The sequence below is a fragment of the Gracilinanus agilis genome, chromosome 2 (assembly GCF_016433145.1).
Source record: "Gracilinanus agilis isolate LMUSP501 chromosome 2, AgileGrace, whole genome shotgun sequence".
Taxonomy (NCBI): Eukaryota; Metazoa; Chordata; class Mammalia; order Didelphimorphia; family Didelphidae; genus Gracilinanus; species Gracilinanus agilis.
The window spans coordinates 278,926,669-278,939,387 of record NC_058131.1 but is presented as its reverse complement, the minus strand read 5'-3'; the positions used below and the strand labels follow the sequence as shown (position 1 = coordinate 278,939,387).

The following is a 12,719-nucleotide window of genomic DNA, read 5'->3' as shown; positions in this document are numbered from 1 at the left end:
TAAAAAGTGTCATTTTAGCAGATCAGCTCTGGGAAGAATCCTGGGAATCCATCAAAGCTCTATTTACTGAGTAAAGTGAACTCCTTTTCCCAATCGATGAGACATAACCAAGGCAACTCTTCTGCACCTCCCTCTCAATTCTGTGTCACTGCCTTTTTTAATAACTGGGGACTAGCATTTCTAAAGAAAATCTTTAACATTTCAAATGGTCTACCTACTCAAGGGGCTATAAATATGGGGGAGAGGAACCATTACCAGGACCTGGGACACAAGTCACATGTTAAAACGATAAAATTAAAGGTCATTAGGGCTAGAAAGGATCTTAACTATCAACTGGTCTAATTCCCTAATTTAGTAGCTAAGGAAATGAAAGCCCAAAGATCGGGAAAGGACTTGGGTCACAGTCACATAGCTGGCTGATGGCAGAGCTGCTCCCAGCTCTAGACCTAGACCTACTGAAGGCCATTCCTGAACTCTTACCAGGCAGCCTCTCTTCTGGAAGGCCAATGTGATAAAAACTATTATTAGTCAGGTAATTATAGCTAAAAACAAAATCAAAACAAACCATTGTTTTGATCCAGGTTAAACAAAAAGACATTTTCTATTTGTCTGCTACAACAAATTTTCTACACTCTTGCCTCAGATCTGCACACAATTCTGCGTCCCTCACAAAAGATACATTTGGCATCATGCTTCTTGAGAAAAACATTAGTTACTTGGCTTCCAACAATGTCTATACACTAATTCTTCTCCCTTCTTTGCACCCCCACCCCCAATCAAAATAGCTTGAGATTGAGAGCCTCAGTCCCAGGAGAGTCAAGTGCCCAACTCACAGCTTTACAGGGATAATGAGTTTGCCAAGAAATGGCAGAAAGTGTTTTCCCTTTAGACAACTGGTCAGACAGCATTTCACACTGAATATTTTTACTATGGAAACTCCTTGTTCTCAAGGCTCCTGTTCCACTGGGGACAGCGACAGTTGGTCATCCTCACATACTTGCATGGACACCCATGTTTAGCTAATTCGGAGGGGCATGAGCTTCAGAGGCAGCGGCAGATGTTTGCATGACCTTCCAAGGGTCAGGAAATGGTTCACTTTGGCAGTGACTATGATATGCAGAAGGACTGGGGCCTGGAGGGCAAACACAAGAGGAAAGTAGAGGAACAGTAAAATTGAAACACTGTTATTTTGGAGAAGATAGGCTGAGGAGAAGGCTAGGCAAAAAGCAGCCTCTGCAGGCACTGATTCCTGATAGTCACTTTTTGGGATAACGTCTGGAAAAAAACATAAAATCTTTCCCACATGTATTTTGTTCATTTTGATGAAAACTTTTCTTATGTCCTAGACTCACAAATGATCCTTTTGGTGCTATAATGGAAAGTGTTGATTTGGAATCAGGTGAGAGGTGGATAAATGACAGCTCTGATGCCACTCCAGACAAGTTATAGCCTCTCTGAGTTTTAGTCTTCTAACGTGTAAAACTGGGAAACTATGTGAGCTACCTACCACCTTCGGGGAACTTATTGTGAGGAAAGTGTTTTCTAAGCCTAAAAGTGCTATGCAGATGTGCAATTATGATATTATTTGAGACCAGGAATAATGGTACCCTAAAGATCTGTGAGTCTAATGACCTGGGTATTCCTCTCTGCCAGGGGAGATTATAGCCTCTCCATATCATGGTAAATTTTCTTCAAGAGTTGGTGTGGCTAAACAAAAAAAAAAAAAAAAATCTTCATCTGGTGGCCAGACTTGTGGTGGTGAGGAGACTGAAGGCAGAGACTAGTTCTGGGACAACAAAGCTTTTCTAGTCCAGTGGGGATGAAGAAAACTTGTTCTCCACTGGCACTTCTGCTAAGAACACTCTTGTTGCTTCCAGATGGAAGGGCCATTTTGACACTACAATAAGGCACTGGAAGAGAATTTTAGTGAGTGATACTATGCTACAGAGGAAAAGATGCAAAATAAGATAAATGCCTATTATTCTATCCTACTGCTCTCCATGACACTTGGCTAAGAGTAGATAGATATCTGCTTGAACCAAAAAGTGGGGACCCCAACCTACTGGAACATTTTCCAGTGAACAAAGAGCACCATTTTCTAAGAATTTTCCTTGGGGGGAAAATGTTTTCTAGAACTCACAGGTTTGAGTTCCTTGCTCTCTTCCCAGCTCAATGCAAAGGTGCGGTGGGAAGTGGGAAGAAGGGGCAACTGTTCCTGGAAAGTGACTGAAATTAAATGTTGGTTATTAACACTGACTGGGTCAAAAAATGCAAAAGGAAAACAAATGCATCTCTGGCACAATCTCCATCAGATTTTCTGCCATGAAGGCAAAAGCCAGCTGCTTTGTTAATTATTCATGACTAAGAAGGGAGTTTATGGAAGCAAGTCAGTAGGGAAATTTGCATATGCAGATTTCAATTCAAGAGAAAGGATCATACTTGCAGTTCTTTTGATGGTGGTGGTTATGTCATGAATTCAATACCCTTTGGGTGCAAAAGGTATGTATGTTCTCCCAAAACATCAATTCACAGACCTGAATGAGAAGACTATAGATGTTCCTGGTCTTCTGTATTTAAAGGGATATTAAATTTGGTAGCCTGAGATCCACCAAAGGTGACTTTTAGGCATAAATTATTAGAAGCCCGATATACTAATCAATCAGCAAATAATTAAGTATCATGCTACTTTGCTCTAAGATAAATAGATAGTTTGGAATTTGGGGATGTGATTCCTATTTTTTTTTTTTTAATTTTAAACCCTTAACTTCTGTGTATTGACTTATAGGTGGAAGATTGGTAAGGGTAGGCAATGGGGGTCAAGTGACTTGCCCAGGGTCACACAGCTGGGAAGTGTCTGAGGCCGGATTTGAACCTAGGACCTCCTGTCTCTAGGCCTGGCTCTCAATCCACTGAGCTACCCAGCTGCCCCCTGATTCCTATTTTTTGTTCTCAAAATAAGAAAAAAAATCACCTGCAGTTTATTTATGCTTTTCAATTTAATGATCATGAGAAAAAGCAAACGCTCAAAAGTAGAGCATTTCACATCATATTTTCTATTAGAGCTGAGGTTGAAGTTTCATTTGCCACAACTTTCATGCCAATCCAATACATATTTATGTGGTGCCTACTATGATCCTATATAAGATAGTTTGCTTGGGGTGAGAGATACAAAGATGAAAAAACAAATCATAGTTCTTGCCCTCAAACCTAGCTTGTTAAATTAATAGAAGGTTTCATCTGCAGAGCCCTAGGTCACTTTAGTGTCCCCGCTGCTTCCCAGCATGCCCCATCCAAAACAGAAACCACAAGGAACCCAGAAGCACATGACTCACATCGGATCTTACCTGCTTTAAACATTACTTGCCCTGACCCAGGATGTGCTGGGTGTGGGAGAGTAGAAACCAGGTTTAGCCCCAGACCAGTGCATTCTATAAGCAAAGGACTCCACCAACCCACATGCTTGCTTTCACCTTCATGCATAAGGGCACAACCACTCTCAATCTACCCTAAAACATATATAACACCCCTAAAACCAATCTCACTGCTAAGACAGAATTGCCAAATCTACTCCCCAAACTCATTCAAAGGCATCAGCGTACTTGCTCACTCTGACTCTCTAATGGCCACCTCCATTACATAATCTTCCCATAACCACTGGCTCTCTTCCCATACTATTGAGGTAATAGTTCCCAGGCTGGTCTTCCAAACAGTCACTCAACATACAATAGCCACAAGAACATTTCCTGAAGCTCCAAAGACTGGCTTCCCTTTGCAGCTACCTCCTTCAACAAGGAAATCTTCCATGATGAGACACATCCATGTCTCCCTTTATATTGTTAGTTCTAAAGTGCTCCCAGTTCCAAATAAGGATAATGCAAAATATAATGTGCTGGGATCAAAGGTGAAATAAAAATAAAATCCTCTTGGATAATCTCAGGAGGAGAGGTCACTTTCACTTAGGGGTAAAGAGAAGTTTCTTCCCTCCCACCCTCTCTTCCTCCCTCCCTTCCTTTTCTCCTACTCTACCTCTCTACCTCTCTCCCTCCCTCCCTTCCTTCAATTTAAAAAAACAAAACAAAAAAAAACTTTACCTTCCATCTTAGAATCAATATTATGTATTGGTTCAAAGGTAGCAAAGTAGTCAGGGTTAGGCAATGGGGTTATGTGACTTGCCCAGGAACACATTTTGGGAGTATCTGGGACAGATTTGAACCCGGAACCTCTTATCTCCAGGCCTGACTCTCAATCCACTGAACCACCTATCTGCCCCCAGGAAAGTTTCCATTTAGGAGGTGGTCCCTAGACTAGACCTTGAAGGAAGAAAAGATTTTGAAAGGTGGAAATGAGATGCTAGTCTTATTACAATAGTAACAGTTGTGGTGGAATAACTACTCCACATATGACCAAAGGCAAAATGCAAGAATGTGGAATAAGCTAGCTTTATTTTTATAGTACCTTCATTATTAACACTGGACTGCAACAGAATGGATCCACTTATTTACTGCAAAATGGCTTGCCTTATATCAAACAAATATGTATCATCAAACCAACATCCTTTAGAGTTACCTAATGAACAGCCTGTTGAAGAAAGAGGCTCTATGGTCTTGGGTATATAACCAACCACTGATTGAAGGTGGAGCATGAAGGACTCTCATCCTCCCCAAAGCTATTTTGGTTTGGCTCAAAAAAATGCCAAGAGGTGGAATGGTTTTGGAGGGGCTGTGGGGTGCAGGGCCAAGAGCACTGGACCTGGAGCTGGGAAACACATGGAGTCATGTCTTGATGGAGAAAATATTTTAAGTACTTGTCATTACCTTTCTAATGGGACTGTGGAAATTCTAAGTTAGCTTCTTAGTGCCCCGTGGCACTCTCGGGAAATGAGTGATTGAAGTGTGATATGACAGAGATCACAGAATTTAGAGCTGGAAGGGAACTTAGATTTCATCTGGCCTGTGATCTTAATTTTACAGAGGAAGAAACTGAGGGTCTGAGAGGTGAAGTGAAATGCCCCGTGTTATGGCCATCAGAAAGGCACTGTTTTAGATCATAGCTTGGCTCTCTGTTGACATCATTTTCATCTAGATGGATCTGTTGGCCTTCAAGATAGCTACTGACTATGATCTATAAAGTACCTTCAGCTCTTGGGCCGAGGAATCTAGGAATCATAGGATTTTGGGATCAGTCCCCACAGGACAAATGCCATTAACACATGCCATGCTGTCATTGGGCAGCAGAGACATTTCATGACAAAGACAGTATTTTGATATCTCTGGACCACATTGTGCCTTCATGCTCAGACAAGAATAAAAGACCAGACTGGAAATTGGGCGATCTCAGAAGTTATATAATAATAAATAATGCTAAATATTGTACAAGTATTATCTCATCTGATCCCCACAACAACTCTATGAGGTAGATGTTATTATTATTTTCATTTTAAGGTTAAAGAAACAGAAGGAAACAGAGGTTATAGGGCTTGTCCATGGTCACACAGCTAGTAAAAGTCTGAAGTCAGATTTCAGTTCAAGTCTTCCTGACCCCAGGCCAGGCACGTTATATACTGCGCCACCTAGCAGTTGAAATCTTATCCTCTGAACAGTCTACTCAAGGGTCTGCATATTGAGTTAATGCTCAAATCCTGCATAAAACTGCCAAGAGTTGGGCACATAGTATATGGTGTTCCCAGCTAGGCCCTTGTTAGTATTGTTCTCATTTCCTTCTAAACTTTTAAAGTGTTCCTACTTTAAAGTTGCCTAAGTCCAACATATTCTACTCACTGCTCTTGGGTAGGTAGATTTATCTTTTCTTTCCCCTACAATTGTTTCCTTTGTCTTATCTTTTTACAAAAACAGGTATGTAAAGGAAAAAAAAAAGATCCAAGTCATTGGGTCAAAACTCTATTTCTAATGTAAGCCAAGATAAAACCTCATTTGTGCAAAACATGTGAAAGGATGAATTAACATTTAATATCATTTTAAAGCCTCCTGCGTCTGTTTCCAAACCCAGTTGAATTATTGGGCTTGAAGGCTTTCACTAGTGAGCAGAGACCCCTGGTTGGCCTCTTACCCACCTCCCACCCCCTACCCTCCACCTCAGTGGGGGGTGTAGTGTGGGAGCTCTGCTGACCTATCCATTCAGTAATCGTCTAAGAAATCCACTGACCTTTCTTTGCCCAGGAGACCCTCTCCGCACTGGCATGCACGTAATCTTCAAATGCTGTCTGCAAGACAGTGGCTCGCTCTCGGATTTCCTGGGGGCCAACACTGCGGGATTTCTGGGAGGGTGGCGGAAGGATTAAAGGAAAGACAGAATCGGAGTCAGGAATAATGAAGCAGTTTATAATAGATTTAATAACAGTAAAATCACACAGTAACCACCTAGGGGCCAAAAGGGGTAATCCCTTCAATATTACTAGTGAGAAAAAAAAAAAGGGAATATAAAGATGTTAAAGTCAAGCAAAGATGAGGATGGCTTTGTGAGGAGAGCAAAGCGGTCTTAATTTTTTTTTTTGTTTGTTTCTGACCCCTTATCATTCATGTTCAAAATGAAAGATCATCAGTGACACTCTGGGATTTACTAGGTCCAGCTTGGATGTTTAAAAGTGTCACTGAAAATAAATTGTGTTTTCAAGTGATATTGTGCATTTTGTACTTTTCTTTCTTATGTTTCTCTTCCCTTTCCAACTATCAATGACATTGCTTTGGGGGATTTTTCCATAATGGCTGGTCTATAATTTGGCTTCATAAGTTACTTTTGTGAGAGGTAACTTTATAGCAAGTTTCCTTAATTCTCTGTGCCACTCACATTTGTTACTCTGTGGTTTACAGTGAAGGGTCCTGATTTGCTGCATCAAATCTGGTCTAAAGGAAGGCATATGGGACCTTTGAAAGAGTTCTGTGGCTAAATAAGAAATAACAAGAAAATGGTATGAAATCTACAAAAGTTTATAGATGTGAAACTTATTGTTCTCATCCATGTTCTCAACAGATCTTAATAAGAACAGCCCTTGCTTTCCGACCTTGGCCTGGGGGATGGTGGTTTTATTTCCAGATCTTTTAAAATCAAACAGGAATGCCAAACAGGGAGAGAGACCCATAGAATTTTGCTCATATAAACTGAGATTGGTGCCCAAGCCCTCACCCCTGCCATGTGGTGCAACAAGTAAAATCCAGACCGGGGTCTATATAGCTCGCTGGCACTTGTAACCTTGGGGAGAACTGGGCCAAATCTCTGTGCTTGGCTAGTTGCTCTCAATCCTGGACTTGGGCAAATTTCCTTCCACTCTTAAGACAGCCAGGGGAAGAACAGGGGGAATAAAAGAAAAGGCTTGAGTCCTCTGATCGATGCCCCTCTCTGTACTTAATAGAGACTTAACAATCTGAAAATGTTTTTAGTTTAGTCAAATCATCCCTTGCCACCTGTTTAGCTGATGACAGTGTAGCTGATTTCACGGTACATGGTCCCCCTAAGGGTTTTCTACGATAAAATGTCAAGAGAAAAGTCAGCAGGAACTGTGTTACGAAAGTGGACATTTGCTATTGTCATTAACAAGGATTTTTTTTACCCCCTTAACTGATGTGAAATGCAAACTCCCTCCCCCCTCCTCTTTTCGTTAAGCCATCTCAGCAGCACAACTGTCACCTTCCCAGCGTTTTTTAATATGAATGTGAAATTAGCGAAGATGCCCTTTCCCCTGGCGGACAGAATCCTCTGTTATTAAAAAGTAAAGCACTTTAATAATGAAAACTTTTTCCTCTTTTTCCTGTGTTTTAACTGTTTAAAATTAATGAGAAGGGCAGAACGGTTGTCAAAGCGATATTGAAAGCCGGGCAGCCAGGACCGAATAAGCACAAAAATCCCTCTAGAGTGTTAAATAAACAGAGCTTCAGCCCTCTCCGAATCCCTCTGTTGGTTATTGTATACATTCTGTAACAGCACTCAGAATAGATCTGAGAGCCAGGGAGGCAGAAAGGTTTCAGAATTCCAATAAAGGCCTCAAATTAAAGACAGCCTGGTGCGAATTCCAGGAGAAAATTAAAGAGACCTCAAGCTTAAGTGACAGGTGACTTGCTTCTATGTCACAACTGTCAGGGGATTTAGTGATAATATGGCAATATATTACAAAGGGCTTTTCTTATTCCCCCCTTTAGGTTTCAAAATGAGGCATCTTTTCTTCCTAGCCAAAAAAAAATATATATATATATGTGTGTGTGTGTGTATACATATGTGTATATATACATATGAAGCTATAGATAGATGTGTATGTGTGAAATACAGTATGTAGAAAATAAGAGATGAAATTGGGTTCGTGGTTTTGAAATGGTAAGGTCAATATGAGAAAAACAAAAGAAAGTTAATGGCAGAAAATAAAATGTGCTTAGGAAAAAGCTTTTCTTTCCTTCTCTTATCCCCACTTATGCCGCACCCCCCTTTCCAAAAATACTTTATTTTAAAATTGCCCCTCCTGAGAATGAATGAGCCATTTTTTGAGTTGTCTTCTGGGGAGGACAGTCTAAATTTAAACTGAAAATGGAGGGGGCCAGAGCTATGCTGCATAATCTCCAGCCCCAGACAGGTAAAATGCTCCCTTAATGAGAATGGGTCAAACCCCTGAAGGCATATGAATACCCCATAGGATTGGCTCCCCCACCCTCAAAGGCACAGAGATTCGGTATTGGTTAATGAAGCTAACTTGCAACCAATGGAGTGGAGTACAATGGTTGTTAAGGTGGAAAAATCGCTATCCTTCTTTGAGCATTCCATCCTCTTTCTGTTTGGAAGGTCCCAGTGATCTTGGGGAGGGCAGACACAGATCAAACAGGAGAGAGCAAGGGGCTAGTGATCTGATTTTAATATTTTACAGTGCCAAAGGAAAACTCAAGTTAGGCTAAGTTTCAAGACTCATTTCATAGCAACAAGAAACTTGTAGCAAAGACAATTTTGGGCTTGTTTTCATAGGGATGGAAATTTTCACAGCCCATTAGACTGAGAGACAAGATCAAGAGAAGTAGGCCAAACAAATTTTTTTGGGTAATAAATTTGTGGTGGTGGGTTTTGTTTTGGTTTGTTTTTCAAAGAGCATGCCCTAATATTTCTAGCTTCCAAGATGGTTTTAAACAAAATGGAAGGATTTTGCTTTAATCACCTTATTGCTAGGCTGATTTTTCCCCCCAAGGTCCCTAGAACCTTCTGAGTGTTTCCCAGTAAAGTTGAAAGATCAGATTTATTCTCTTTGTAGGTGGGTGAACATTCACACACCCAGACGTAGCCATATATATTTTATATACCTAAATATGAAATATACATTTTACAGGTGCTTCACCACTTTCTTATTTCTCACAGAAGCCCAAAAAGGTGTGTGCCGAAGGGATACTTATAATGGACTTCAATCGAGCTGGGTGAAGAAGAGCTGCATTATAATGAGGCTTCTGTGTGTCTGTGTAAAATATATAGTGACTGTACCCACATGCATCTGCATAGTTCATTGTAAGACAGAGGAGACCATGTAAATTATGGGAAGCAAGTTAAGTTGTATGTACTGGGTTCTTCTAACAAAGTAGGACTAGAAGTTGCATATGATAACTACTCTAGTCTTCTCACTAGTCACATGGGTCAGGATTGTTTTGGGTTGAGACAACACAACTCGGCTCGACAATTTTGATCAAATTAATGAAAAATTTTTTAAAAATTCATATTTATCGGGGATCTCAAATCAGTTAACTTGGAATTTTTGTTTATGTGACATATAATACCTGTTGCAATAGATTTTATTTACTAATGCCACCAACTAATTTGGAGCACTGGGGTACAATCTCTATCTTTTTTTTAAACAAGTAACACCAAGAACCTCATTGAGGTCCAACAAATCCACCAGATCCTAGGAAGTCTTCTTGATTGCTCCTCAAATCAGGGTGAAAAAAATTATTTTGGACACCTCTGGAGAACAGGAGCCAATAAAGCTATTTTTGTAGGTTCCTCAGGATACAAAAAGAAATACAAATGCCATCTTTCACTTTGGGGGAAAAAAGGAAATCTTTATCAGGATAAATTTAATTTTCTTTCTTCTCCCTTACTCAACTGCAAGAAGTATACAAAAACCGGTGGCCTGTTTCCTGGAAAGAAATTTGGTGGCCAGTAGAAGGACATAAGACTATTTTTACTTGGAGACCAGTTCTGGGGTTGCTGTGAACAACTGACTTTGTAGTCAAGAAGATTTGGGTTCAAATCCCACTTCATGTACTTCCTTTCTGTGTGGCTCTTCCTAGGCCTCAGTTTTTTCTGTTTAAAAAGGGGGTCATACTATATGGCAGTGATGGCAAACCTTTGAGATCACATGGCCCCCAACCCCCATTACCCCACACAGGGGAGGGAAGAAGCACTCCCATTGGGCTGCTGGGCAGAGGGGCGCCTGAAGTGAGGAATGTCCCCAGCAAGTGTAGAGAGGGGGAGGAGAGTGGCCTGAGTTCTGCTCCCTTACAGCTCTGCTGCCTGTGAGCTGCCCACTTTCCCCTCTGTGTGCTCCCATTGGTTGCTGGGCAGAGGAGTGGGGCATGTGAAAAAATGTCATCAGGCACAGTGGAGAGGGGGAGGGGGCAGCTCCACCTGAGTCCCTCTGCCTTTCTAGTAATGACTTGGGGCCACATGCCCACAGAGAACACTCTGTGTGCCATCTTTGGCCCCTGTGCCCTAGGTTTACCCTCATTGCTATATGGCCTTCTAGCTCTTAATCTACAGACCCCTGATCCAAATACATTGAACTTGCTAGTAAAGTAAATAAATGCCTATCTGATTTGACCCAACTTTCAACAGCCTCTCTCTGAAGTTTTGGTCATTTTTTTTTTTTTTTGGGTGGGGGGTCAAGCTCTTTTCAGTTTCCAGAAAGTAGATAAATGCTTATATTCCTTTTGGGGACAGTCTGATGAAAAAAGATGGCTTGGGGGAGAGAAGGGAATAAGCACTTCTATAGCCCTTATTATGTGTGTCAGGTACATTGCTAAGCTCTTTATACAAATATTATCTCACTGGATACTCATAACAAACCTGGAGGTAGATGTTGTTATTACCCTCATTTTCCAGTTGAGGAATCTGAGGGAGACAGAGCCTAAGCATCTGGGTCTGCATTTGAACTCAGGTCTTCTTGATTCTAGGCCCAGGGTTCTATCCACTGCTTCTGGACACTGAGTTCAGATTCTATTCCTGTGACTAAATCAATTTGCCAGTTTCACAAGAAATATGTCATGCTTTAGTTTCCTCATCTATGAAATAGGAATAGCAATTAATCCCTTAGAAAGAACAAAACCTACCCCACAAAGAGTTATAAAGCTAAAATGAGATGTGTGTGAAGATCTTAATGGGTAAAAAAAAAAAAGAAACTCCATATATTAACTTAACTCAAAAGATAGTTGTGAGGAAACGGTTTTGCACACCTTCAAGCACTTATATAAGAAATACTAGAGCTGGGATTTAGACGTAAGACTTCAGAGGCAGCAAGTTCTAATGGGTAGAGAGCTAGGAAGGCCTGGGCTAAGGTCTGACCATTGTCATGTACTGGGTATGTGACTTTGGACAAATCATTTCAGGGTCCCAGGCACTTCTCTAAGACAATAGGTTGAATCTGTATCAATGAAATCATAAGTTAGGACCAACTCCCTTCCCCTGCTTCCCCCTGCCCAATAATTTAAAACAAGTTCAGTTTTCAAAGCTAGAAGGTGACAGAGAAATCTCTGTATACAGGTCAAATGCAGAATCATGTGTGTGTGTGTGTGTGTATCTATATATTGCCAACTACATGGCGCCATCCCAATTTCTTTATTGTGCTGGAATGAATAAAAAAGTATTGCTTGGAATAAGGGGTGATCATTGGGTAGTTTTAGTGCTGCTTCAGACATGTGATCATGAGCAAGTCACCTGACTTTGTGGGAGCCTCAGTGTCTCCATCTGTTAACAAGACCAATAACTCACCTGCTTCATAGGAAAATGCCTTACAAGCAAAGGTCAAAGCACTATATAAGCACCAACTAGTTCCAAAGAGATTTTTGGTCCAAAAAAAATTTGTTATGAGAGGTTTTAGCTCTGTAGAGTTAAATGTCTTTTTTTTTTCTTTTCAAAAAGGAAATTAATTCTGTGAATGTTTAGTGAGCTCCAGTCTAGTTAGGAACAATAAGGAAGGTTCACTTGGTAGTTGGTTTTTAATTCTTCTCTTTATTGGAGACAAGTTCTCAACTGCCCTTTTTAACAAGAGAACTTACAAGAGGATCAGTCAACCCCCTCAGTACCTCAGACAGATCCAAATAAAGACACAGAAGAATAAAGGGATTTTTAAGCTTGATCTACTTGGCTCTGATTTTTCAGTCTATCCCCAGGCATAAGGAAACAAACGTAAAATATTTAAACCTGAGTACTAAAATTCAAATAATTAATATTTCATGGACAAAACTACAGATAGCATCTCAATGTGTTTATGCATGGGTGCGTACATACCATATTGAAGAGTATGGAGGTTTGGGGTGGAAATTATTGCCCAGCAGGGTGAAAAGCTTGATAGAAAGAGGAGACAAGGATGCTCAGAGCTGTCTACAACTGCTCAGTACCTCCATATGGAGCTGCACGGATAATAAAGATTTTTCTTCTTAATGAATGCAACTTTACTCTTCCTCTGTGTATAGTACACACACATTAAAAAATGGATGAAATGAGTGGGTCTGAAAGGAGACATGGAG

The 12,719-nt window shown here is 40.7% G+C and overlaps 1 protein-coding gene across 1 annotated transcript in view; it reads right to left on the bottom strand.

Annotated features, from left to right (window-relative positions):
- Window positions 1-12,719, bottom strand: part of DDX31 (DEAD-box helicase 31) — a 99,873-nt gene that overhangs the window by 24,262 nt on the left and 62,892 nt on the right. The window contains exon 18 of the mRNA XM_044663957.1: window positions 6,163-6,274. Coding sequence (XP_044519892.1) covers window positions 6,163-6,274 — 112 coding nt within the window. The remainder of the gene's footprint in view (window positions 1-6,162; window positions 6,275-12,719) is intronic.